The following is a 27,042-nucleotide window of genomic DNA, read 5'->3' on the forward strand; positions in this document are numbered from 1 at the left end:
AAGGTAGGTGCAGAAGCAGATTTCTGTAATTCCAGTATCTGGAGGCTAAAGTAGGAGGATCATAAGTTTGAAGTTATCCTGGGGTACAGAATAAAACCTTGTTTCAAAAAGAATAGAAAAGACAACTGTTTAAGAAATAACAATGCATTTAAGAGATTACATAAGAAAGTTTTGGTTTTGTTTTTTGGCGGGGGTTGTTTGCTTTTGTTTGTTGTTGTTGTTGTTTATGCGACACGGTCTTGATTTGTAGCTCTGGCTGGCCTGGAACTCACCAAAGAAACCTGAATCTCACATGTGCTCTGGACATCATACTCTCAGGTCCACACTCAATAGAAAAGAAAGTCCACAAAAGATATATGCACAGATGTTCACAGCAGCTTTATTTTCAACTAAGGTCAGGCAGTGTTTGGAAGCAGAGTCCCCATATGAAGGCCTTAAGAGGGCAATGTGAGAGGCCATTGCATGAAGCTGTGACATCTACACCAGGTTGCAGGGAAACCCCCGGGATGTTGGAGATGCTCAGCTATGAGGCATCTGCCAAGGAACGTTGCAGGCAGGGATTGGAAACATGTCCAAAAGAGAGATGTATGTTGCAGGCAGCAAGGTCGGTGGGAGGCTATGCCATTTAAGCACTTTAAAGTCCTAGGCACCAGACATGGAGCCATAGGATTTACAGTTTTCACTCCTGGGTTTCAGTGTTTTCCCACTACACCCCCATTCCTCCCCTTGGGAAGGGTAATACATATTCTGTGTTCTTCTAAGTTAGAACATACATACATATGTTTATATAATGTAGTACTACTTTTTGATTTTGAGATTTAGTTTCAGACGAGACTCCACTGGAGGCAGGTTTTTGAGAATTTATGCCCTCGCCCTACCTCCAACTCACTGTCTTCGCTTTGTCCTCACTGTGTGTGTGGCTAAAGGTTTGTGATCTCTGTTTCCTCCTCCCGTGACCATGCCTGCTTCTCACTACTATGCCTTCCTGCCATAGCAAACTTTTATCCCTGTGAAACTAAGCCAGAATAAATTCTTCATAGATGCCTTGGTCATGTTGTATTATCACAGCAATAGAGAAGTAATTAACACAGCACCCTGAATGAAAATTAGGGCATGATCACTCCAAGGTATGGTTGAGGAGAAGGGTTTTACTGCAGATATGAGGGAGAGTTCAGCCAGAAGCGTCTAGAATGGTCCAAACTGAACCAGGCCATGAGGGAGGAGGAGCAAGAAAAGAAAATGAAATATGCCAGTCAGACCAAGAGAAGAGCCAAGGATCAACTATGCCCAGTCATCAGGGCCAGAAGAGGCATTATGACATAGACCTTCAATCATTATTAGCTTTTGTCAATTTGACACAAGTTAGAGTCATCTGTGAAGAGGAAACCCCAATTGAGGAATTGTCACCATCAGATTGGCCTGTAGGCAAGTCTCAGGACCATTTTCTTGATTAATGATTGATGTGAGGACCTACCTCACTATGCATAATGCTACCCCTGCGCAGATGGACCTGTCTCGTATAAGAGCAAAGTGATCAAGCCATGAAGAGCAAACCAGTAAGCTCCTGCATTGACTGCCTAGAGTATCAAGGGTCTGAAGTCTGTGGTGTTAGCCTGAGTAACCTACAGGGTTCAAAAGTCAAGTTGAGGGATCTGGACAATACCCTGCCTTCATACACTGTCCTAGGAAGCTGGTGATACATGCTCCTTCTTGATGTACACAGGGACAGTGGTCAGTGTATCAAACAGTATCCAAAGCCCTTTGGAAGTAAACACAGCACAGGCCGATGGGAATGCTCCTTAGTCAAGAATTGCTCAAGCACTTCCACAGCAATGTGCCTGCAGAAGTCACCAGTAAGATAAAACACCATCAACAAGATGAGAGGGCCTGAGATATTTCCAGAGGACAGGCTGCAGAGTGCTGCCAGACATGGGCCCACAGGGCTGTTTGCTAGCACAGACTATGACAGTGTTGCTCCAGGGCATCATATTAATTCCTGACCCGAGCCACTTTACAGACACAGAACCTAGAACGAGGGAGACTAGGCCCCACCCGGAAGAGGAAGGTGAACTCCCACAGTGATTGGATAATGGGTCTAAGTTGCTACAGTCCTGTCACATGAGGCTTTCAGTGACATCTTTCAGCAGACCATGTTGGCTTGTTCTGAAGACCACACATTAGGCCCTTTTCCAGTCTAGGGCAGAGAGGGAGATGGAGAGGTCTTCTTCCAGGTCCTCATAACTTGTCCCAGAGATATTGTGTTGGAGGTTCACTGCAACATGACCATGTCAACACCCACTACATCTGAGGGCTAGCTGCCTGACATAAGTTTCTCCACTGGAAAGTGCTCTTTGTCTCATCAAGAGCAGTCTACGTTCACATAATGGGTGTGAAGTTTGCCTGGTGACATCAGTCTTCCAAAATTAATGCAACCTGTTGGTCATGCTCACTGGGCTTGGTGGGCAAGAAGTTACATGCCCTGGAGGGTTTAGCAAAACATACTTCCAAGAGGTGGAAGGCAAGCTCTGAAAAGCTCAGCATTCTCTAGGGGAGCCTGTGGTGATCCCATGGCAGTGGGAAATGTCCTATTTTTTTTTTTTTTTGAAGTGAGGGGTCATTCACAGGCATGGTGATACACACCCATAATCTTAGTACTAGGGAGGCTGAGACAAGGGTCAAGGTTTCAAGGCCAGCCTACGGGGATAAAAAGCACTACAGAAGGTCATTGTATTTTATTTACTCTACCCACTTCTAAGAGGCACAAGGCCAGAGGAACTCTAAATTGGATGTAGCCACGCAGCGTGTACAAGCATTCCATTCAGACTTATTTCCTGGATAGAAGGTAATACTAACTTGGAAGAGCTTGGCAGCAAGCCTAGGCTGCAGCACAAATTTCTGTATGTTGGGCTTTTTCATGGGCTGCTGGAGAGAAGGGATATGTGCAGAATGAATTAAGGATATGAATGTCCAACAGGCCACCTGAAAGGGATGTAACTGTGTCTTAGCACACCAGGGACTGGTACTGAAAGAGCAAGGGTTCTTCCAGAACCAACGTGATGTACCCAGCATATTTTAAATAGTAAATATAATCCCCCAAAAAGCTTACATGTTAAACAATTGTTTCCAGGTAATGGTTCTGTTTTGGGAGATTCTAGAAACTTTAGGAGGTAGGGCCTAGCTGGACAAAGGTCAGTGAAGAAGTGTTTTTGAAGGTTACACTTAATTCTATCCTTACTCTGCTTCCTATTCCCTATGAGGTGAACAGCCTCCCCCTCTACAAGTTACCATCCTCATGATGTTCTGCCCAAGTGCATGGGGAAAAGTAACAAGGCACTCCAAGTTTACTGCAGCCATGGATGGCCCAAGGGTCCTCAGGTGCCATCCAAGCTTTGTGTGATCCACGGGATGCTGGCTTAGAAGACAGAATACAAGAGTTACAGTTACAGGTTATATAAGATTCCAGGCAGATTTCAAAGGAAGACTTGGGAGGCCTGGTAATGTGTGTCAAGGCCAGAATAGTTTTATGTCAATTTGTCACAAGCTAGAGTCATTTGGGAAGAGGGAACCTCAACTGAGAAAATGCCCTAACAGGATTGACCTGTGGGCAAGCCTGTATTGCATTTTCTTATTAGTGATTAGTGTAGGAGGGCCCAGGCCACTGTGAGAGGTGCCACTCTTTTGGCTGGTGGTCCTGGGGTCTATAAGAAAATAGACTGAGAAAGCCTTGGAGAACAAGCCAGTCAGCAGCACTTCTCCATGGCTTCTACATCAGTCCCTGCCTCCAGGTTCCTGCCCTGACTTCCTTCAACGATAGACTGTAACCTGGAAATGTAAGCAACATAAACTTTGTCCTACCCAAGTCGCTTGTGCTTGTCATGTCTAATCACAGCGATGGAAAACGTAAAATTCCAGCCCAGGAGAAAAGTCATAGGAGCTGTAAGTGGTAACACCACAAAGACAGAACATTTTCAGAGCTCACATCACAATGACATCTGCCCCAGTTCTGGGACTGTATCTTCAGGATTTAATGTTTGTCTTTCAGGATTTAATGTTTTGGTCTTGCTTCAGTTAAATCCTTCCTTGTCATTTATTTTCCTGTTGAAATGGAGATGTTTATCCTATGCAATTGTATTTCAGAAGCGCATAACTTTATTCTTGATATTATAGAATCTCAAGCTAAAAGTTTGTCTTGAGTCTCAGAAAAGGAACTGAACTTAGCCTGTGTATGCATAGTATGATGTGCAGTGTGTTTTGCGGGTGAGAGAGGGATAGAAAGAGGGTGCGTGTTTGTGCGCGTGTAGACCAAAGTTCAATATTGAGTATCTTCTCTATAGTTCTCTTCTGGATTTTTCTGAAGCAGGCTTTCTTACTGGACCTGGAGCTTGCAGTTTCAGGTAGACTAGATGAGCAGTGCACCCTGGCCTGCCTCTGTCCCTCCCACCAACACTAGGGTTATAGGCATCTCTCGCCATGCTGGGCCTTTACATGAGTGCTAGATAGCAGAACTCAAGTCCTCATGTTTGCACAGCAAGCACTTTACCCACTGAGCCATCTTCCCAGTTCCAAAGTTAAACTTTTGAGCATCTGGGAAGAGAGAGGAAAGCAGGCAAAGGTCACTGCAGCTGGGCCCCCTGCAGTGTTCATCCACAAAGACAGACTCCAAGGCTGAGGTGGAGAAAGATACTTTAAAAGAAAATGGGGGAAACAACAAAGGGAGCCATAGTCAACTGACTGCTAGTGGCAGTCTGGCTCAACCTGGCCGACCCCATTCACCAGTCAGCACAGGCTCACCAGTCACTAGAAGCCAGTGGCTCTCACGAGGCAGGGGCATCCAGGTAAGTCACAGGGTCTGAGAAGGGGCCTGGCCGGGCCCAGTAGTCCAATGCTCGTACTTGATAGGAGCCAGAAACCACACCTGTGTCTGCAGACACAAAAGCACATGTTTACCGAAGCTCCTAAAACCCCAGACCCACCCCACACCATACTGTATAGAAGGAGGTCCAGCAGTACAACCGCCAAGGTTGAGCACACCTGGGCTGAACACAAAGAGGTTGAAAGTAGACGGCCTCCTGCTGATTGGGGCATACACCTCACCCTTCTGGGAGAACTGGATCTCATATGTCCACAGGCACCTGGGGAGGGCTGGGTCAGTACTAAAGCTGGGAACCCTGAAGGCCTAGATTGGTGGGGTAGGTGGGCCCACAACCCTCTACTCTTCAATTCCCTTCCTGGTACCGCTAGGGTCCCTGGTTACTCTCAAATTGTGACAGGTCACAGTGAGGGGAGAGCACTAGAGTGATCTCCAGCTCACACAAATGGATCTGTGCGGGTGTGTGCATTGTGTACTGAGCACAGAGGTCCGCGGCAATGGAGAAGGGAGATGAATGATCACAAGGGTAATGACATAGGGAAGGATAACCACCCCCACTCACGCACTTGGAGCCCACATGCTCATCCGACCAGACTAGAACCAACTGCCCACGCGTCAGGGGCAGTGCCCGGAGCCGGCTAACCTGTGAGGAGGGAGTAGCTATGAAGGGGTGAGCTAGGGAGCCTCACAGGTGGGGTAGAAAGCCGCCACTTGCCTTCCCTGGTGGCTTCAAGGGTTGTGTGCATACGTGCACCAGCAAAAGTGATGGCAAAGAAAGCTTCCTATGTAAAGTCAGGCGGCCTCCAGCAGGGAAGGAACGCGGTGCCTCAACCACTGGGTCCTGGAGACAAAGCAGGGGTATGTGATTGGCAAACCTCCCCAATAACTAAGGAACCCCTTCTCCCCTCCTCCCGACTTGCCCACAAACCTCCACCATGCGCATACGTCGGAACTGCTCTGCAGAGGGGAAGACTGGCTGACCCATCTGCTGCCACTCACTGTAGGGGCTGCAGAGTTGATTGTCTAGGTAGCGTACTACATAGACAAGCCCTGTGAACCCATACACCATGATTTACCTCCCTTGTCTCATCCCTGCTGGGATCCCAACTTCCTTCAGAACCTCACTCACCCAATCCAGGGGGTACCCCGCGAAGGTGAAGAGTCACGGGGATACTGCGGTTGAGGTGTTCATGGGTGTCATCACTAGCGTAGATCAGGACTGTGGTACGCCAGGCCTCCGAGGAGACTTCGGGGCGATGGATGCTGGCCAGGACACCCACTGTGTGATTGCTGTCCAACACAGCCCCAGCCTCTGACACCTCTGCCCAGAGTTGTTCTCCATCTACAGGCCAGGCAGAGGACCGAGGCTGTTGGCTCCCTCATACCCAGCACCTGGCTTCCTACCCTAATGCCTAGCTCCCAACATTTGTGGGAGGCCCTGCCATACTGTTCAGTCCATAGAATAGGAGGAGGGGATGAGGTGGAGATTTGGAAAACCAGCCTAAGAAACCCACCCAGCAGCTGGAGGAAGTATGCTTGTCCCTGCCCAGCACTTCCATGTTCACTCACTCTGACCCAGCATATGCAGAAGCAGGGTCATTGCTCACCCAGCAAGGCCATCATCCCCATGACTGTGAGGACTGGCTTTCGCAGGAGCTGCACATGGGGTGGGCGAGTATTGTTGACCTGGAAGCGGGCAGTAAGTGTGCGCTGGGAGAAAGGGTGCGGGTGGTAGCTCAGGAAGGCATTGTCATTGCTCAGGAGCACATAGCGCAGGGAGGAACTGCTATTAGCAAGCAGCAGGTTCTGGTGCTGTGCAATGACCTGTGGACATCAGGGCCGATGAGACGTGTACCTGAGGCCACCTGTACTGTCCCCACCAGCACCTCCAGAGGAAGACTTCCCAAGGCTGGATGAGGCTAGATAGCAAGGACCCACCTTCACCACCAAAGCCGCGTAAGTCACATCAGCTCTCCAAGGTTGTGGCAGTGACCAGCCCACCAGAGGGTCTGCCTCGTCATTGTGAATAGGGGTGTCCTTGAACTCAGGGAAGAGCTGCTGGATCTGCTCCACAACTGCCACCTCCTGCTCCAGGATGGAGATGGAGCTGCCTGCGCCCTGCAGCCAGCACGTACCTCTCAGTTCAGGCTCAACTGAAAGCAGGGAGGGAGGGGTGGGGGAATCACATACCTTCTTGTGCAGGGAGATAAAATCCAGACGCACGCCCACCTCGCCAGTGAAGAAGTTGGTTCCGTTGGCACAATGGCGCAGGAGGTTCCAGCAAAGTGGTGACTTTGGCAGGGGGTGGAAGGAATCCCCAGGGCCACCCAGCCTCAACATGGGGCTGGCAATACGCAGCCCCTCAGAGCAGGCATCATAGTAATTCAGGAAGCCTAGGGCAGAGGGGTCTTGAGGGTCTGGTGTTGTTGTGCTTCCCTTTCATGCAGCCCACCCAACAGGACCTGGAAAAACGCTGCCCACCTTGTGCGGTCATGGACACATTGTCGAAGTCGTGGTGGTCTGGTTCATTCCAAGTCTCGAAGTTCCACTTGGAAACATGTGTCAGTCCATACCTACCTGCAGAGTGTCTCTGCTGTTACACGCTGGACGCTCTACCCTCAGGTCTGGGAACAGAGCCTACCTGGTGTCTCCTAGGGATTGGGCCCCATGGGTGAGGTTCCACTCGATAGGGGTTATCTGGTTCCAGGTAAGTACCCCACCCCCATCAGGTGAATCCCTCACCCGTCAGCCATCTCTGGCTGGGGTACAGGAATGTCTGTGGCAGAAAGGACCATGAAGTGGTCTGAGTGATCAGGGAGGAGGGCCTCCCCAGGACAGCCCACCACAGCCCCCCAGAATTTCCCCCTTCTATGCACCGATATATCTCCTGGCCAAGAGAGAAATCAAGTCCTTCCATTCAAACACCTGCTGCTTGTCCTCAAAGTCCGTGAAGTACCCAGAAGGACTGCCCATCAGCTCAAATCCTGAAACACACAGGGTAGCTGCCCCACTATCCAACACACCAAGCCCAGCTGGGCTATACCTCATTAGCACCTCAGTTAGTGCTGAGATACCACCACCCACCAGGACACAGAATGTCCAGGAAAAAGCAGGACTGCTACTCACCAGGGAGGAGCCGGTTCTCCGTGAGGAGGTCCAGGAAAGCATCTAAGTGGGTGAAGTTGTATATTAGCCCCTGCGTAGATGACTTCCTGTGGAGAGAAGGTCAGTCCTGGAGAACAGCAGTATTTCTCCACACTCTAGGTTGGAACTAGGGCCACATTTAAGCATGTGGGTGTCCCAGGTTCCCAGGAAGATTCAGGCTTTCAGATGGGCCTTCCCTTTGGAAAAGACCAGCAATGTGAAAGTCTACCACAGTGTGTACAAGTCTGCACACACTATGTACAAGTGTGTGCACAAAGAACCCCACACTAAGCCTTAAAGACACTGAAAACAAACCGGCCGGTGGTGGCACACGCCTTTAATCCCAGCACTCGGGAGGCAGAGGCAGGCGGATCTCTGTGAGTTTGAGGCCAGCCTGGTCTACAAAGGGAGTTCCAGGACAGGCTCCAAAGCTACAGAGAAACCCTGTCTCGAAAAACCAAAAAAAAAAAAAAAAAAAAAAAAAAGACACTGAAAACAAGGTTGGAGAGATGGTTCAGCGGTTAAAAGCACTGCGTGTTCTTCCAAAGGTCCTGAGTTCAATTCCCAGCAAGCACATGGTAGCTCACAATGAGATCTGGTACCCTATTCTGGTCTGCAGGCATACATGCAGACAGAACACTATATATAGAATAAATAAGTCTTATTTTAAAAAAAGACACTGAAAAGTTGGGACTATGGAAGCTTCTATCACTCACAATGGAATGTGAACAGGTGTGTGTGTGTGTGTGTGTGTGAAACCGTCAAGAGATTCAGGTAGGGCTCAGATCAGTCACCACACTGAGGTGCGAGGGACAGGCAAGTTGTACAGGAAAGGTGTAAGACAGGGATTGGGCAGAGAGGTGAGGAGGCATCTTAAAGACAGCTGATATGGGAACAGGGGACAGGGCAGCAGACGAGCAGAAATTGGTAGGCACCACCCCCATTCTACACACTCTCAGAGACCAAAGCTCCAAACTTAGCCCCACAGTCCCTTACAACATGGATGGACAAGAAAAGAAGGTGGAGGGCTTCCTCAGTCCCATACTGGGCCTCTTCTCATAGGGCTCCGTTTCTGAGAGGAAGAGCCATCAGACAACTTCCTGGACCTGTATCAAAATATCACAAGGTTGGCAAAAGGGAAATATCAGAGTGAAGGGGAAGACGATCAGGGAGAGGAAACCACTCTAAAGAGGTAGCATCAAAGATCTGCCAAACAGTAGCTTGAGCCAGTGATGAGAATATCTGGGGAACAAGCGAGTACAAAGACCCTTAAGTAGGAGCAAATTAACAGTAGTCAAGCAGTAGAAAGGTACCTCGCTGGCCTGGAGCAGAATAAAGGTACAGATCTGGGAATGGGGTTACATGGGGGCTTGTGACCACATGAAGATGGGACACGACTCAGGCCACATGATTCTGAGCAAAACAGGAGACATGTAAGGTCATGATCAGGGCAAAGCCACGAGGTTCTGGAAAAATCCTGTAGGGTTAATTGAGATGAAAGCAGGAGACGTCAATGGGCATGAAGCAGAAGATGACAGGACAGTGTGTAGACTGAGCAGTGTCTACTGTCAGATCTGAGGTGAGCTGTGGGCAATGTGCAGCACAATTGCATGAATTTCAGGACACTGATGCTTGGGGCTGTCTCTGGCTTACAATTCTGGGGAAGAGGTGAAGAGCAGCCCTGAGGACAGAATCTGCAGCTGAGGTAGCTAGAAGGTACCAGCCAACAAGTACAAAGCGTCAGTTCTGCCAGGTTCTAAGAGTGTGCTGAAGACAGTAGCCCCAGAAGTTGTGTAAGACAGCTCATGGGTTTGTCTGAGTGGGACGGTAGGTCAGAGACAGTCTGCACTGTGGGTGGTAGAACCACCTCTACAAGAACCAGCAATTCTAAGCATATCAGTCCATCACTGTACATGGTCACACTGGCCGAGTTCAGGTCCTGCTTCTCCCTGTCTGCCCTCTGTGCTTTTGGACTGGAGCCTCTGCCTAGAGCTACAAAACAGACCTGCTTGGCTCTTTCCCTTTCCACCCAATGGTCAAAAACAGTTGCAAATAAATAAAACCTAACAAGCACTTGGATAAAGATTAAACGTATGTTCCAAAGTCCCAAGTTGTTGGGGTCAGTCAGAAGCTATCAGCAGTTCCCTGTCTTTACAAACCAGGCATAGTACACACTTCATGGGAGCAGGCCTCAGCAACAGGACTTTTTCTGGACCAGTATCTCACATCAGAGATGTCCCAAGACTACAACCCCGTATGGACCTCACTGTCTGCCTGGCACACACACACACACCCGTCAGTCTCCACAGTGATGCCAGACCATCCGAATACCTCCAGGGGCCTCCCATGCCCAAGAAACTCAGGGAACAGTCCTTTGTTCTCACTGTGAATTAGTTCCTTTCTGCTGAAGGGTGGTGGTGTTAAAAAATCCTAAATTGGGGAGGGAGCAAGTCAGTGAGATGAAGTGTAGGGAAATCTCCAACCCCTGCAGAGCGATCTGTGCCACAGCCCAGCTGGGCTGGGCAGGAAAAGGTGCAGCCACACTAGCAAGGCCACACAAGGGCCCTTTCACGCTAGCCCGCAGCGGCCGCACTGCTCTAGGCCTCCCGCTAGAGGCATAGCGCGGGCGCTTGGAGGATGAGGCCACAGCGGCTGGTGAGTGCCTGGGTAAGTGCGGGGGAACCTGAGCTGGCAGGGAGGCGGAACGCTCCTGCAGAGGAGTGCAGCAGTACCCGGCAGCAACAAGGCCGGTGCACGTAGCAGGCTTGGGAGGGCCAGGGCTGCGAAGAGAATGCGGTCTATGGATGCCGACTATGAAGGATGCCAAGCGGGATGGGGGTGGTGCGTGCAGAGCGGAAACGCTCGGTATCTCTTGGGAAAACGTGCTGAAGCACCCAGGAAGGTGTGCGCTCGGCCGAGTTTGGTGGAAGAAATTCTGATGTGGTCCTGGAGCCTGTCTGGACATCATTTTCTACTGTTGGGACAGGGTACAATGTTTTCTTCCCAAATAAAATGTATTCAAGATTTAAATGGTGGACTTAGAGATAAAAGAAGGAAATCACTGAACCGTATAGGACCAAACAGATCTATGGACCCTATACCCCTGTCCTATATGTGTCCAGCAGCAAGCCAAGAAGCCTGAGGCTCAAAGGGCACATTGGGATAGGCCAGTGGGCTTGGTCCCCTGGTGCCTCATTGCAGCACCACCCTGAGTGCACAGAGCTGTAGAGGCAAACAATAAGTGGAGGAAAGGACTCATGGCGAGGCATGGAAGACATGACTTCATTTACATTTCAACTGACTGTGGACACTGGTGGGGGGGTGGAGGTGGAGGATGGGGGGTGTATGATGTAAGGCCCAATCCCTCCCACCCAGGGCAGTGGAGATGAGAGGGACCATTCCTATACTGCTTTCTTTGCTTTGAAGGGAAGGTGAATATTCTTAGACTCTCCTTCAGCCCAGAACCTCTGTGTTTACAGGTGTATCCATTCCACAACTTCAGCTGTGCCCTTCTCAAAGATGTAGCAACAGCACATTCCCCAGTGGCTCCTCTGTGGGTAACTGGGGAGGTTATCACTTTATGGCACCCTCAGTAGCTATCCCCACCACCACTAGAGGAGCATTTATCTAACAAAAGAGGAGCTGCTCTGACTAGCCCCACCACACCCACTGGATAACTAACTGCTCCTGTAAACCACAGTTCCCAACTACTGTGCAAACAGTGGCTCAAGGCTTGCTGTAAGGGAAAAGGGAGGTCTAGTCCTACAAAGGTAGGGACCCTGGGGCCCTAATAGGTCCTTCCAGGAACAGCAGACCTACTTGGAGAGACAGGACAGAATCCAGGTAGGGGCATGAGAGCAGAGGTGGAGGGTACTTAACCCACAGAGCATCCAGCCCTGCCTAGTCTCACAGTCAGCTTCCCACTCTGCCCATTCCACCCACATCCCATTTTCATTTTACCCACAAGGAGGGCGTTGGCCAGGCCCATGGCTGCCAGGAACTGGACAAGGCTTACAGATGTCCCAAAGGAGTGTCCAACCTGTGAACTGGATGGGATTCCGAATTCTTATTATCTCCTGACCTGGAGAAATAGAGTCTCAGGGTCCCAGTTGGTTCTGCAAGACAACTGTTGATCCCAAGCCCCTTCTCAAGACCCTTGGTGATAAGAGGAGCAAAGTACTTGGCTTCACTTTGCCCAGTCCCAAAGCAAACTGCCCACTGTGCTTGTGCTTGTGAAGACTGCAGACCAGCCTTGCTGGGCCTTCCAGCCATAACGAAGGGTGATATCTACAGGATGAGAGGGTACCCATAATATAGCAGCTCAAAGAAGAGATCAAGGCCTGTTACACAAAACTACTTACTCTCAAGCACATGTGAGAGACTCATTGCTCACTACAAGATGTGGATCTGAGGTTCTGACCAGTCTTACAGAAAGAACTTGGAGGCATACCTCAAGTCTGAGGACACTGACTAATTATGCTTACGTTAAGGGACCATTTATCTCTAGGCTATCCTTACAAGGCAAGGTGCATGGGGGCCAAGTACCTCACAATGATCACAGGTGGTCAGTACCAGGAAGGAGAGGAAAAGAAGGGGGGCAAGAACTGAGGCCAATCCAGGATCCCTGTTGCAAAGGGAAGAACACACCTAACTTGATGTTGGCAGTCCTTGGGCTGTGCACAACACAGGCATGAGTTCACTCACACAAGTGTCTACACACACAGCAGTAGCTGCACACAGGGACACGGAACAGATTCTGAGCTTTAGCTTGCCCCAGCTAGAACACGCTCCATGAAGGTGGAGAGAAGATAACCAGTATCTGGGTAGGTGGAGTCAGCTGTACATGACCCCATAACCTCATAGCTGAAGCGTTTCAACTCAGCTCCTCTGGGGCCTCACACTCAAACATTCTGCCTCACTGCTCCTGTCCCCACCTCCTCTCCCTCTTAACAAGACAGAAGCTGTTGCACCTGGAGCACCCACCCCTCTGCAAAGGGGAGATTATCAGAAGCCCACATAACCATAATTATTTGTGAGCCTCTGATTATAGTACAACTTGATGAATTAGCTCACCGGATTAGACGCTCAGGTAACACTCATTTGACGGGGGAAACCCATGACTCAGCTATTTGGGGGGTAAATAATTTAACAGCAAGCCCAGCAGAGTATTCCCACAGGTCAGTCTCAGAGGTGCCTGCCAACGTTGTTCTCCTCCTGCTATCAGAAGCCAGAGTGATTGAAGGTTCAGCCCACTGCAACCCCTGGATATTGCAAAGCCTACAGAGTCGGCCAGGTGTCCCAGGTAAGAACTGTTTTACCCATACAACAGGCCCCAGATGATGTGGTTTACTGGGCAGAGACAGGAACCTAGACAGCCATTTCTCTGAGGATTGCTCAGATACAAGGAAGGTGATACTTACAAACCTTCCTCCACAAACATGAGCCCCTAAAGACTTGGGGTGAGATTCAGAGTGCTCAGTGGCTCTTCTGTATCATTGTTTTTGTAATATTCCTCAAGAGCTAGGACACCTGATAGACCACCACCCTAGCAACGAAGCTGCTGCCCTAGTACTCAGGTCAGGCACAATGGGCTCCAACAGCCACCAAGCCACCACCGTGTCCTAAGTTCCAAGAGAACAGGGAGTGTTTGATTAATATTACAAACAAGTACTTTGGAACCAGTAAACATGACCCAAGACCAACATGTGGTCAGTATGGCCTGAGAACTCTTCAGTACTTAGGCAAGATCAGAAGGGGCTAGGACAGCTAGGCCAAGGGTGGACATCTGTGGAGCAGTGTGTTTGTTTAGTATAGTTGAACCTCTTCTCAGAGGCTCCACACTCGGAGTTAGGGGCACACTGGTTCAGAATACACTGGTGACTGGTGAGACACTCTCTAAATTCACAGGAAAGGGTGTCATAGACCAGGGGCCCTAGCACACAAAATATACAGGGCTTTCTGCCAACCTCCAGGCCCATGGTGTTCACAGGAGAACTCCTGTGAAAATGGGGTGGCTGGCAAAGCCCCTTGCCAGATCAGATGGATGGGAAGTGGCTTGGAGCTCAAGCTCAGTCAAGCGTGCATCTGCCTCCATTGTCACTGGCTTGGGTATAAGTGAGCCTAGTCCAGCCCTCGTCTCAGTGGGTGACCTTCAGAACGCTCTAGGTGGACTTCATATAGAGGCTGAATTAGGTGGACCACAGAGCACAGTGGGGGATGAGGCTGGGTAGAACGACTCCCTGAAGCACGTTACTGTCGTGAGCACTCTCGTCATAAAACTAACTTTTGGAGCTCCAGGCCTTACACAGAAGAACAAGCGCTTGACGGAAGCACAACCTCTGATGTCTGTGTTTGAGTGGACAAATACTCTCTGTGAAGCTGGCTCCTGGACTCCAAGAGCTTAGACTCCTAACCATGCCCATTCTCCCCATTCTCCCTCGCAGGTTAGCCAAAGAGCGTGGTGGTACAGGATGGATGTTTCTCCCGAGCCCCAAGAGAAGGGTGGGGCACTGGTGCTGATCCGACGACAGCCTCCTGTGTCCCAGGGTTTGCTGGAAACACTGAAGGCCAGGTTGAAGCAGAGCTGCACCTGCAGTATACCATGTGCTCAGGCTCTGGTGCAGAATCTGTTTCCTGTCCTGCACTGGCTACGTCAGTACCGCCCTAAAGAGTACCTGGCAGGTGATGTCATGTCTGGGTTGGTCATTGGCATTATCCTTGTGCCACAAGCCATAGCCTACTCACTACTGGCTGGGCTGCAGCCCATCTATAGCCTCTATACCTCCTTCTTTGCCAACCTTATCTACTTCCTCATGGGCACCTCACGCCATGTTAACGTGGGCATCTTTAGCCTGTTGTGCCTCATGGTGGGTCAGGTGGTAGACCGAGAACTCCAGTTGGCTGGTTTTGACCCCTCCCAGGATTCTCTGGGGCCTAGAAACAATGGCAGCACACTCAACAACTCAACCACAACACTGGTGCTTGGGCTACAGGACTGTGGACGGGACTGCTATGCCATTCGAATCGCCACTGCCCTCACGCTGGTGACTGGCCTTTATCAGGTAAGGAGTTAGCTGCATAGCAAGCAGGCCGGCTGACTCGGCTTCTTAGAGCACCTACAGGTGCTTGTCACTACCATCAGGAAAAGTCTAGAAACAGAAGTCCTTCAGGATCAGAGAGAAAACAGCACAGCAAGGGGAAGGGTGGAGCCCGGCCTAGGTACCAGAGGGACTTAAGTCACAGAATGGAGAGATATGTAGGGCTGGACTGGCCAGCTGTAGTCTGAGTAGGGCCACTGGGCCAAATGTGGCCATGGCTCAGAAAAGCTAGACTACAGCCCAATGTCCACCTTGGTTTCCTGACACAAACAGGACCTAAGAATTGAGATGCATTCCCCTGGCTCCCCACCTAGCTCTTTTCTGCTGACCCTGTCTTCTCTATTCCTCCTGTCTGTTCCATGGCTGCCCAGAAGGGAGCTGGGTGGAAGGAGCTGTGTGTCACACGGGGGAAGGGTCTGTCTCCTATGCCTTCAGCCCTGATTCTGAAACAAAACCAATGTCTGCATGTGTGAGAGTATGAGAAGTGAACAACCACAGCCACTGCAACATGTATGCGTTATCTCCCCGTGCCTTCTGGGCCGCTGTGCATGTGGAAACAGCAGGAGCCCACTCAGGAGAGTAAGCAAGGGCAGACACCAGGCTCTGTGCTGTGATCCCTACCCTTTGGTTATACTGATGCTGGCTCCTGCCTCATGACCTACCAAACTAACTGTACTCCATCTACAGGTCCTCATGGGTGTCCTCCGGCTGGGCTTTGTGTCTACCTACCTCTCACAACCATTGCTCGACGGTTTTGCTATGGGAGCCTCTGTGACCATCTTGACCTCTCAGGCTAAACACCTGCTGGGTGTGCGGATCCCTCGGCACCAGGGTCCAGGCATGGTGATCCGTACATGGCTGAGCTTGCTGCAGAGTGTGGGACAGGCCAATGTCTGTGACATGGTCACCAGTGCCGTGTGCCTGGGAGTGCTGATAGCGGCTAAGGAGCTCTCAGACCGCTACCGACTCCGTTTGAAGGTGCCGGTACCCACAGAGCTGCTAGTCATTGTGGTGGCCACACTTGTATCCCACTTTGGACAGCTCCACTCACGGTTTGGCTCGAGTGTGGCTGGCAACATTCCCACTGGTTTTGTAGCCCCACAGGTACCAGACCCTAAGATAATGTGGCATGTGGCCCTGGATGCTGTGTCCCTAGCCCTTGTGGGCTCAGCCTTCTCCATCTCACTGGCAGAGATGTTTGCTCGTAGTCATGGCTACACTGTTCATGCCAACCAAGAGCTTCTAGCCGTGGGCTGCTGCAATGTGTTGCCTGCCTTTTTCCATTGTTTTGCCACCAGTGCTGCTCTGTCCAAAACCCTGGTGAAGACAGCCACTGGCTGCCAGACCCAGCTGTCCAGTGTGGTCAGTGCTGCTGTGGTGTTGCTGGTGCTACTGGTGCTGGCTCCACTGTTTCATGATTTGCAGAGGTGTGTGCTGGCTTGTATCATTGTTGTCAGCCTGCGTGGGGCACTGCGCAAGGTTAAGGACCTCCCACAGCTTTGGCGGCTAAGCCCTGCTGATGCTCTGGTCTGGGTGGCTACTGCAGCCACCTGTGTGCTCGTCAGCACCGAGGCTGGACTTCTAGCTGGGGTGTTCTTCTCACTGCTCAGCCTGGCGGGCCGCACACAGCGTCCACGGGCTGCCCTTCTTGCTCGAATTGGAGACTCAACCTTCTATGAGGATGCTGCCGAGTTTGAGGGCCTCCTGCCCCCACCTGAGGTGCGAGTGTTCCGTTTCACAGGCCCACTCTACTATGCCAACAAGGATTTCTTCTTGCGGTCACTCTACAGTCTCACAGGGCTGGATGCAGGGCACTCAGCCACCAGGAAGAAAAAGGGCCCAGAGGTGGGTGTCAGTGACAGCAGTCTTGCTGATGGCAAGGATATGGGTTCAGTGAGCAGCGGGACCGGGCTGGTGGTACCCCTGGCATTCGGTTTCCACACAGTGGTCATTGACTGTGCACCACTGCTGTTCCTGGATGTGGCTGGCATGGCCACACTGAAGGACCTGCACAGAGACTACAGGGCCCTGGACATCACCCTGCTTCTGGCTTGCTGCAGTCCCTCAGTGAGGGACACGTTGAGGAAAGGGGGCTTCCTTGGGGAAGACCAGGGAGCTGAGGATGAGCTCCTGTTCCCCAGTGTACACAGTGCCGTGGAGGCTGCACGAGCCCGCCATGAGGAGCTGGTGGCTGCTGACTCTGCCTTTTAGCAGGACTGAGACCCATGTCCACAAGCCAGTACTGACCTCCTTGGAAAGAGTGCTATGAAGACTGGAGTCATTAGAGAGATATACCCTTGGACCACCTCTGCCCTGGAAAAGTCAGGGAACTCCAACTAAGAAAGGAAAATGCGCGTCCTTAACACATTCAAGAATTCCAAACATTCAGAGATTGAGCCACTCTACATCTGAGACCACTGCTGCCCCCTGGTGGCTGCACCCACACACATGATCCCTCAGCCAAAGCAATGCCCAGTTTAATAATAGTCTGCGTTACCATCTTATCTGAAACAGAGTCCTGCAAACTATGCGGTCTCTAAGATACCAAAAGGACACATTCCCTCCCCCTGCACCACCAGGTATCAGATATGAGCTGAACACATGGCCGAAAGGCCTTCTCATGCCCATCTTGATTGGGCCCTTGTGAAGGCAGTCACCTGCTCCAGAGCAGATGGTCCAGTGTCACAGTCTAAGATGATGTGACACCTGACCTTCAGGCATGATGTCTCTATACAGCTTATACTGGTGACCACAATGTGGCCCATGTATGGTACAAAGTCAGGCTCAGTAGAGACACCAACCCCATTCTGTACCTCTAAGAAATCCTCAGAAGGAAACCACCTGTGTTCCATCCAAGGGCTGCCCTTGGCATAGCCAGGCAGACCTTCCCCTCCTCTTCTGCCCAACAGGATGCTCTAACAGGAAGTCCCAGCCCCAACCGTGCCCTACCCACAGTCCAGCACTGTGCTCCACAGCTGTCCTGGCTCAGCATCTCTGTAAGACAAGCTCTGACCAGCAACTCCCAGGGCACCCACCTCAGCAACACCCACCTGGCTGTGATGAGATCCAGCAGCCAGTGTATCCGGACCTGCTCGATGCCACTGTGAGGCACAGCACCGATGTAGGCAAGGTTCAGTTGCTGGTCCCAACTAAGGTCGAACCGGTCAGCCTGGTCATGAGGCAGTGGGGGGCTGGGGACAGGACAAAGAAGTGAAGTGTTTGTCCTAAGCAGGGGCTTACAGCAGACCAGGTCCTACACATTTAATACCTGACTGACAGGCCCTTGCAGAGGAGTGGTGTGTGTCTCCACATTGTATGATAAAGTAGCCCTTTCATCGGAAATGTTCTACAGTCTTGTCTTGGGGTGGGGGGTGTCGGGGAGCTTCAACAAGACACAGTACCACATTCTAATAGGACATCTGCCTGCCATAGAAGAGGATCTGCAAATTCCTAGAGAGACTTGGAGGCATTGAGAAACCAGGTCTGGCCCAACACTCGAAGTCAGGTCTTGGTACTTTGGGAGAGCCCTAATCATGAGCCTATAGCTTGAGTACCGTGCTCTTGATCCCGGGGGTTGGGGTGGGGGGCATTTAGGGAGGCTGTGGCACTTGGGAGAGCCACTAAAGTAGAAAACCCATACCACACCCTGAAGGAATTTGATCTTCACTCCTGAGTGTCTAGGAATGATGGGCAGCGAGCCTAAAGGTGTGATGAGAGGAAGCCAAAGAACGGAGCAAGGGCTTTCCTGGACTTGGCAAGAGCGTGCGGTGGGCCTCACCAGAAGCCGGTGCTCCTCCAAAAGGGCAGCAGAGACCTCAGCGGGCGGGCTGCATCCACACGCACCAGGTATGGGGTCTCAGCCAGAGTCAAGGGCGCGGCCAAGAGCACAGCTAGAAAAGCCAGCTTGGCAGAGGCGAGGCGCCGGGGGCGCATGGCTAAGGTATCCAGGCGCCCCCGATCTGTAAGCCTTTAGGTCCCGGTAGCAGCGGTTCCGCCTCCGGGTAGAACCCACGTGACCGCTCCCCAGGCAGGGGCAGGCAGAACCCAACACGCGCCGCCTCTTCCCCTGGCGAGTTCCGCCCAGGTTGCTGCGTCTCAGACGCTCCAATCTCCGAACGACCACTGGCAGAACACTGGCCTTGGGTATCTCGGTGAGGCCATTATTCCTGGCGATGCCAGGAAAGGTCTCTCGGGAGACCTGCAAGAAGTCTGAAACGCACATCAGACACTACTCAGTCTCGTGAGGAGTGAAGGTGGAAAGCTGTACCAGAAGATGGCGCTGCGGGACTTTTCCAAGGATTGGATTTGGCGAGAAAGTCAAGGGTATTAACAGAGCTTTGGCAGAGCGGATCTATGCTTTTTCCTGAAATGGAGCTGCTGTAAGAAAAACAGGCATGGTCAGAGACGCGTCAGAAGCCAAGTGGCCACTTATAGTGGACAGTCAAAGGTCAATCCTAGATGTCTGGGAAAGGCGAGGTCAATAGCCGTTTAGATTTGAACTGTGTGCACAAGCTGAGTGGGATATTAGCAATGGTGAAACAGAATCAACTAGGGTCTAACCCTGTTCCTGGCACTCCTCGTAGCATATGCCTTTAACTTCTATGGTTCCCTCAACAATAAAAGCAATCACGTTTCATGATCCCGTGAAAAACCCCTTTCTCATGTAGTCCTTCCCTGACACCAACAGTAAGAGACCGTTCCTAAAGTCAGACAACTAGTATTTGCAGTTCCTTAGGTTGGTGATTTTAAGTCTTCAGTCCTCAGGACAGCTGGTGAAGGGAAGGTTTCTGGGTGGAGAAATGAAAGCTCTTATGTCATAACCCTTATTCAAGGATCAGAAAGTCAAGAGCCCATGTGACATTTCTTCAGTGACTGAATACAAAGCTCAGTCATAGACGACGTCTGGATGCTACCTGGTAGGGCATTCTGTTCTGTATGAAGAATGAGGTACTCTTCCTCTGAATTAGTGAGTTTATTAAGTACAAAGCAAGCAAAAGTAAGATAGTGAATATCAAGTAGTGAATAGAAGCAGCAGATAGCAAGGCATCAATGTTGGTCACTCACAACACCCAACAGAAATGGTTGGGATAGCCTGAGCTACAGATACCAAAAAAAAAAAAAAAGTGGTGGGGGGTAAGGATAAAAAATTCCACGAGTGCACAGAAATGTTCTAGGAACAATGCAGAGATAGAAAACACTCCAGAGAAAACTGCCAAAGTGGTGAGTGGATCGTTTTCAATAACCTAAAAGCTGAAGTAGCAGGAAAGAGTCCAGGCTGAAACTAAAGAGAGAGGCAGCAGTGGGAGCGAAGCTGTTTCAGACTGAGCTTCCTTGGAACAACCAGTGTGGCAGGATTCTTGGGGTCGCAGCTTGGGAAACAGTTTCTCTGATGGTAAGACCAGCATTACAGCTGGAGATTTTCAGTGATGGAAGCAGCGGCCAAGAAGCTGTGAAGTTGGAACAGTCTTATGAGGATTGTGGGACAGAAGCTGAGGATCAGGTTCGGTACATTAGACAGCTATACCCTGAAAGTGAGGGTGAGACAGAAACTGACCTACCCTCACAGGACTGAAGTTCAAATCTCCTCATGCCCTGAGTGAGTGAAGGTAGGTATACGCCATCCAACAGAAGAGAACACACTCCCTCCACTCCAGGAAGCTCAAGCTAATGAATCATCAGTGGGTTATTAATTGGTGCTGGAATGGATCCTGGGTCAGAAAAAGATGATCGATCACACAGAGCAGATGGGGAAATTTCTAACCTGAAAATGCACTAAAATTCTATCGATGACAGTTCCAAGGTGGATAAATGACTGGACTGCGTCACAGTGGGAATGGAAATGCACTTGTTCCTTTCATATTTTAGCTGACAAGTCTGGGATCAAAAGGTTTTTGTCAAAATGGCTCTGAAGTTTAAAGAGTAACAATACAATTGCACATAATATGTGAGGTAAAGCAAATTAGGTAAAATGTTAATAATTGGTGGTGATACAGGATAAAAATGTGTACTACTATCCTAAATTCTGTACATTTGAAAAAATATTATTGTTGAGACAGGGTCTCCATATATAGCTCTGGCTGGCTTGGAACTTGCCATATAGATCAGTCTGTACTAGAATTCACAGGCATCTGTGTGCCTCTGCCTCCTGAGTGTTGAGATTAAAGGCGTGTGCTACCATGCCTGACCCTAGCAGTAGTAATAGTAGTAGTAGCAGGGTTTCTCCGTAGCTTTGGTTCCTGTCCTGGAACTAGCTCTGTAGACCAGGCTGGCCTCGAACTCACAGAGATCCTCCTGCCTCTGCCTCCCGAGTGCTGGGATTAAAGGCGTGCGCCACCACCGCCCGGCTGTCCTAGAAGTTGATCTGCTTGAGGTGCCAGGAAGATGGCTGTTAATAAAGTGACCTGAGTTGAGCCCTAGTGGAAAAGCTGGGTGTGGTGGCACATGCTAGTAATCCCAACACGGGGGAGGAGGACACAAGAGGGCCCCTGACACTTCCTAGCTAGCTAGTCTAGCAGAATTTGAGAATTCCGCGTTTGAGAGATGGAGCTGGTGACATAACATAGCAGATATGAACTCTTGTTGCCAAACCTGATGATACAAGCAAAGTCTCTGGAATCCACATGGTAGAAAGAGAACTGATTCCTGCAAGTTGTCCTATGGCCTCCACCTGAATGCTGTGGCGTTCAAGTGCCCCTACACATATGTACACAAATAAATAAAGTGTTAAAGAACACAAAGATGGAGAACAAATGAAGAAGAAACCCAATGTCAATCTCTTATCTCCATGAACACACATTTGTGTGCACACAGAGAGACAATCAAACTATCAGATTAAAAATAAGTCATCATATGAACCAGAGAGATATCTTATCAGTTAAGAGCACTGACTTCTCTTCCAGAGGACCTGGGTGCTGTGGAATAATCGTTTTGTACATTGTGAAGACATGTCACTCAGATTGGTTTAGTAAAAAACTGAACAGCCAATAGCTAGGCAGGATTTTTGGGGTACAGAGGATGCTGGAAAGAAGGACTGAGTTGCCAGCCACATCCAGAGTAAGCAGGATGGGCAATACGGAGATGAGCTAATAAAACCATGAGGCAGAAAGTAAATTATATAAATGGATTAAGTTATAAGAAGATCTAGTTAGAAATAATACAAGCCAAGCTTTCATAATTGGTAATAAGTCTCCATGTTGTGATTTGGGAGCTGGATGGCAGGACAGAAAAACCCGCTGACACCTAGGTTCAATTCCCAGCACACACACAGTGGCTCACAACTGTCCACAACTCCAGCTCCAGGGCATCCAACACTGTCTTCTTGCCTCCATAGGGACTGCACACATATGGTACACAGACATACATGCAGGCAAAACACCCATACAACATGAAATAAAAATAAATTTCAAAAAATTTAAAGTATTATGAAGAGACTCGCGTGGTGGTACATATTTGTAATCTTAGCACTCAGGAGCCTGAAGCAGGAGAATCACATTTCAAGGCAGCCTAGGCTACATAACAAGACCCTGTCTCAAAAAGTCAAGAACTGGGACTGCAGTTCAATGGTGCAGTTCTTGCCTAGTACGTGCAAAGTCATATGCAAATTCCCAGCACTGAAAAAAAAAAATTAAGGGGAACTGTAAAGACTAAGCAGAAAAAGACAAAATGAAGCAACAAAGTGATCCTGGAAGCAGCCAAATGGAAATGGCCTATTGCCTGCAAAGCACAAACAATAAAATGAACACTGACTCTTCAGAAGAAGGGCTGGACCTGAAGACTAAAAACAAGCCTTCTAAGTCCCGAAAGTAAGCATCTTAGTTTGGTTTCTTTGCTGTGATAAAACATGCTGACCAAAATCAACTTGAGCAGAACAGGTTTATTTAGTTTATGCTTCCCAATAACAGTTCATCATTGAAAGAAGTCAGGGGTATAACTCAAGGCAGGAACTAAAGCAGAGGCTGTGGTGGAAAGCTGCTTATTGGCTTGATCTCCATGGCCACCTGCCAAGAGGTGCACCACCCACAGTGGATTGGACCCACCCACATTAGTCATTAATCAAGAAAATGCCCCCACAGACTTGCCTACAGGCCAATTTGATAAAGGCTTTATTTTTCCAATAGAGGGTCCATTTTCCCAGAAGACCCATTGACAAAAAAAGATTAATTACCCTATAAGTAACTGGTTACTTAAAATTGTAAATTCAACCAAAAAAAATCAATTTGGGTGCCGTGATACATCTTTCAATTCTCAGACACTCAGGAAGTTGAGGCAGAAGGATTGCTTGAGCCTAAGAGTTTGAAGTCGGCCTGAACAACATAGTGAGAAACATATCTATATGTTATACATAGACACACAGATAGATTCTTTGAAAAGCAAAGGTTGAATCAAAACATTTTAGAGAGATTGTGGGAACAATTGTTGCTGCCTATTTTTTAATTAGGGAAATACTACATGTTGTTCTTCAAGCAGAAAGATAATGATCCCTTGTCAAATGCAGAGGAACCAGAAAGAATGAAAAGTAGGAGTATAAAAACTGTGTAAATCTAATAAATTGTGAAAGTCGCGGTGTTAGGCGTGTCTTATGGCGGCATGAAGACAAATGGGTCTAAAGAATTATACTGTGGTAAAGCAGCACAGACACTAGAGGTAGGTGCCAGTGTTAGAACTCCACCGTCACAGTTCCAGAACATGCGGTCTTTATTGCATACAGTGAAGGGTGTTTCTTTCAGTGAAGGGTATTTGCAGGCATAATTGAATTAGGATCTTGAGATGTGAGATTATCCTAGATTATCCGTGGATCCCAGATGCGACGGTGTGCTTACACAAGGAGGCAGCAGGAGATGTGACACAGAGATGGGGCTAAGGTGGCCTCATAAGATTGCCCAAAAACTAAACCAAGGCTCTTAATCCAGGCATGTGGACTCAGCAGACATAGGAGTGACATCCTGAAAGAATAGGTAAGATATTTCAGCAAGACCTGGTATTGTGGTCTAATGACATGTATGTACTTTTGATTTGTATTTGAGTACTAACGGGCAGATTTCCAGAGTTTTCCAGCCCAGCAGTGTATCCTACATGTGAGGGTGGGGCCATGTGTCATTTGAGGGTATTGTGTGGTAAGAGGCTACCTAGAGAGTGGCTAGGTGTAGGTCCATCCTGGCTAGGAGATGGATATCATGAGTTCCTCTCTGAACACCCCAGATTTTGTTCAGAGGGCTGCCAGCAATTCATCAGCTTTCATTGCCATGAATACTAAGGGTCCCACCAGGTAGTCTGAGATCTGTGGCGGAACCCTAGCTTTTGGCAGGGAATTGGACATGGAGAACTATCTACTTCTGAAGATAAACATACCAGAGGGTCCGGTTTGGCTCCACCTTGTCTTAGAGAAACCTGTCCTCGGCAGCGGAAGAGGGATAGGTTCAAGGTCTGTAAGGCCTCTGTGTAGGAAAGCCTTGCAAGCGGCTTGGGCCGGTGCCATTCTAGTGGTTCTTTCATAAGGGCCAGGGGACAATTGTGACAACCAGGAGGAGCTTGACCGGGCTTGCACGTGAGAGGAGAGGTGCCTAAAGCGGTCACAGCGGGCCTCAAGGGCCCCAACGGAAATGCCCGTGGGAAAATGTCGCGAATTAGATCGGTATGATAAATAACCAGGCTAGCTCAAGAGTAACAGGAATTCTTTAATGGTTAAAGAGGGGAAACTTACACTATAAGAATGGGAGTTCTGAAATCTGATAGGTCCAGCGGGCACTATGAAAAGAGCATGCACCTGCATCCCCAGGTTTTTCTACCTGGGCTCTAGGTGGCCACACCCTAACTAGTTGTGATTGGTTGAAACTATCAGCTGATAGTTTCCCCATCAGGAAAACTATTTGTAAACAAGGAATATGTTCCTGGCAGAGCCCACAGACAATTACAAGGCACAGGACTTGGTGCCTGAAGGAGCATGGCTTATATAAAATGCTACAGCTGCTCCTGGAAAGGAGGCGAGACAGGCTTTTTCCTGAGGTGTGATCACTAATGGGATTCAAAGGGAGGTGCAGAGAGCTGGGTGTTCACCCAAGGATGAGGCAGCCCGTGCTGAGCATTGTTAAAATGACACCAACAGGGGCATGGACCAGTGCCTAGAAGAATATGCACCAGCCGTGGGTGGGGTTCACTTTGCCGTTCTTAATATGTGGGAGAGATTGGATATGGAGCCCTGAGAGCAAGAACTACAGCGCCAGGCCACAATAACCCACTGGAACACACCTTATCTTTTTTTCAGCTTAAAAAAAAAAGACCAACTGTGGGCTTATAATTGCTCCTCAGGACATTTATGTTTCTTATCTTTTCTTTCTACTCAGCTCAACTCACTTTTTGTCACCAGTCTGGGGGTTTTAGCCTTGCCGCTGGCTGAGAAGAGGAAGAAGAAGTAAGGAGTCTGTCTGCCTTGCTGGTCCTCTCCAGTGGACTCTGTCCTATATCACCACCTTCCTTGGTCATTTTCTGTTGTACAAAATCTTGAAATATTTTTTCCTCAAAAGTTTAGCTTATTCCTTTAGATGACTAACCTCACTTTTTGTGTATCTTGCTAGTATTAACTATATTTTCTTACTTTCTGTGTTCTAGATGTGACATTTGGGGCTCTGATCCTAGATATACCCGTACAATGCCCCAGGTTGGCTAATTCCAGAGAGCAAATGGAGTACCTTTGGTATGAAGACTAAACACTTGAGTGTCCAGACTCACACCAAGTGGGCATCCTTGCTCTAGAAACCTAAGAAGGTGGACAACAGAGCCTGCCATAGAGCCCCAGTAGTTTGAGATGTGAGATTATCCTAGATTATCCAATAGCTCATACCTCACACACTTATTTCTTTGGAACCCCAATAAAGGCTTGGGCCACATTGCCCTGCTTCTGTTCCAGTCAAAACTGGTGTTTCCAGAGCCTGCTTGGCCTATCAGGCCTCTTCCCAAAGGAAGTGCAGGTTGTGCATCTTTCCAGAAAGCTGTCGACTGGGTGCAGGTCACCTGACGAGAACCTGCCTGGATTTGAAAGTGGATGCTGGGCCAATAGCCAGAAGTTGGGGTGACAGGGGAGGGAGGCAAAAATGCTAGCTTCTTAGCACTCTGAGCTGTTGAGGGTCATCATGCTAGATAAAGTCTGCAAAAGGACTAGCAAAGAGGGACAGAGGATCCCTAGAAAACCACAGTCCACAATGGCATCACTCACTAAGAAGCGAAGGTAGTCCCTTTCAATGTCCTAAAAGGTGCTTGCATATTAACATCTTGTACGACTCAATAAAGTGCACGGTCCGTATCATCTCCAACTTCTCTCTGGCTGGTCTGAGGCTGGGGAAGTAAGCACTTTGGGGCTTGACCAAAAGGAAATTATGTTTTAGAGCTATCAGTTGAAGCTTAGCGGAGATTACATTCTTCTAGTCACTTCTTTTCTTAACAGACTGAGGGCTGGGCATTCTGGAGTAGAAAACAGCTTCCAGGAAGCTATGGCTGCTTGGTTCAGGGTCTTCCTGGTTCCACAGAAAATGCTGATGGACAAAGCGGGGCAGGGTCCTAGCACTCAAAACTCCCACAGTGTGCATCAGAGGCTTTCCCAGTGGTTACCTAAGAAGCAGCCAATTTCCAAACCTTCCAGTGTGAACAAGAATTTCTGGAAAGACTCTCTGTCAACCAAGGCTGATGGACTGACTAAAGCTGCAGTGAGGTGAAGAGTTGGGATGTCACGGGTCCAGAGGCTAACTAACTTAACCTGGGCTAGCTTTAACCCCATGGATAGCCATCCTGTGATAGATGAAAGCTTTTTAAATCTATTAATTTATCAGACCACTAGTTTCCACAAACCCACACGCTAAGAATGTCATTGTATAACATCTGAAGCCTATAGAAAACTGACCCCGTGTTTTTAAACCTCCTCTCTGATGTACCCATCAATAT

At 49.3% G+C, this 27,042-nt stretch overlaps 2 protein-coding genes across 4 annotated transcripts; one reads left to right on the top strand and one right to left on the bottom strand.

Annotated features, from left to right (window-relative positions):
* Positions 1-402: 402 nt before the first annotated feature.
* Positions 403-19,117, bottom strand: Idua (alpha-L-iduronidase). 3 transcript variants are annotated; one of them, XM_057772444.1, is made up of 15 exons: positions 18,890-19,117; positions 18,162-18,302; positions 7,997-8,082; positions 7,747-7,854; positions 7,352-7,447; positions 7,061-7,263; positions 6,809-6,988; positions 6,478-6,694; positions 6,000-6,212; positions 5,799-5,920; positions 5,586-5,711; positions 5,437-5,513; positions 5,032-5,132; positions 4,792-4,921; positions 403-4,683 (listed from the first exon to the last, which is right to left on the bottom strand). In XM_057772444.1, the coding sequence occupies exons 1-14, from the start codon at positions 19,042-19,044 to the stop codon at positions 4,815-4,817; spliced, it is 1,932 nt and encodes a 643-aa protein (XP_057628427.1). In that variant the 5' UTR covers positions 19,045-19,117; the 3' UTR covers positions 403-4,683; positions 4,792-4,814. The 3 variants fall into 3 exon arrangements, with proteins under 3 accessions (XP_057628427.1, XP_057628428.1, XP_057628426.1); XM_057772445.1 differs by lacking the exon at positions 5,032-5,132; XM_057772443.1 differs by having other exon boundaries at positions 403-4,921.
* Slc26a1 (solute carrier family 26 member 1) lies at positions 13,991-17,322 on the top strand. The gene is made up of 3 exons (XM_057771617.1): positions 13,991-14,007; positions 14,454-15,075; positions 15,799-17,322. Exons 1-3 carry the CDS (start codon positions 13,991-13,993, stop codon positions 17,320-17,322), a joined length of 2,163 nt encoding a protein of 720 aa, XP_057627600.1.
* Positions 19,118-27,042: the final 7,925 nt, after the last annotated feature.

The sequence above is a fragment of the Chionomys nivalis genome, chromosome 6 (assembly GCF_950005125.1).
Source record: "Chionomys nivalis chromosome 6, mChiNiv1.1, whole genome shotgun sequence".
Taxonomy (NCBI): domain Eukaryota; kingdom Metazoa; phylum Chordata; class Mammalia; order Rodentia; family Cricetidae; genus Chionomys; species Chionomys nivalis.

Bases quoted from the DNA above. Each gene is read 5' to 3' on its own strand.
- Slc26a1 (XM_057771617.1), top strand. The intron at 15,076-15,798 runs GTAAGGAGTTAG...CTCCATCTACAG, and splicing joins TGGTGACTGGCCTTTATCAG to GTCCTCATGGGTGTCCTCCG.
- Idua (XM_057772444.1), bottom strand. From the start codon at position 19,044: ATGCGCCCCCGGCGCCTCGCCTCTGCCAAGCTGGCTTTTCTAGCTGTG. The intron at 8,083-18,161 runs GTGGGTGTTGCT...TTCTCTCCACAG, and splicing joins CTGGATCTCATCACAGCCAG to GAAGTCATCTACGCAGGGGC. The intron at 6,695-6,808 runs GTGGGTCCTTGC...TGATGTCCACAG, and splicing joins ACGCGGCTTTGGTGGTGAAG to GTCATTGCACAGCACCAGAA.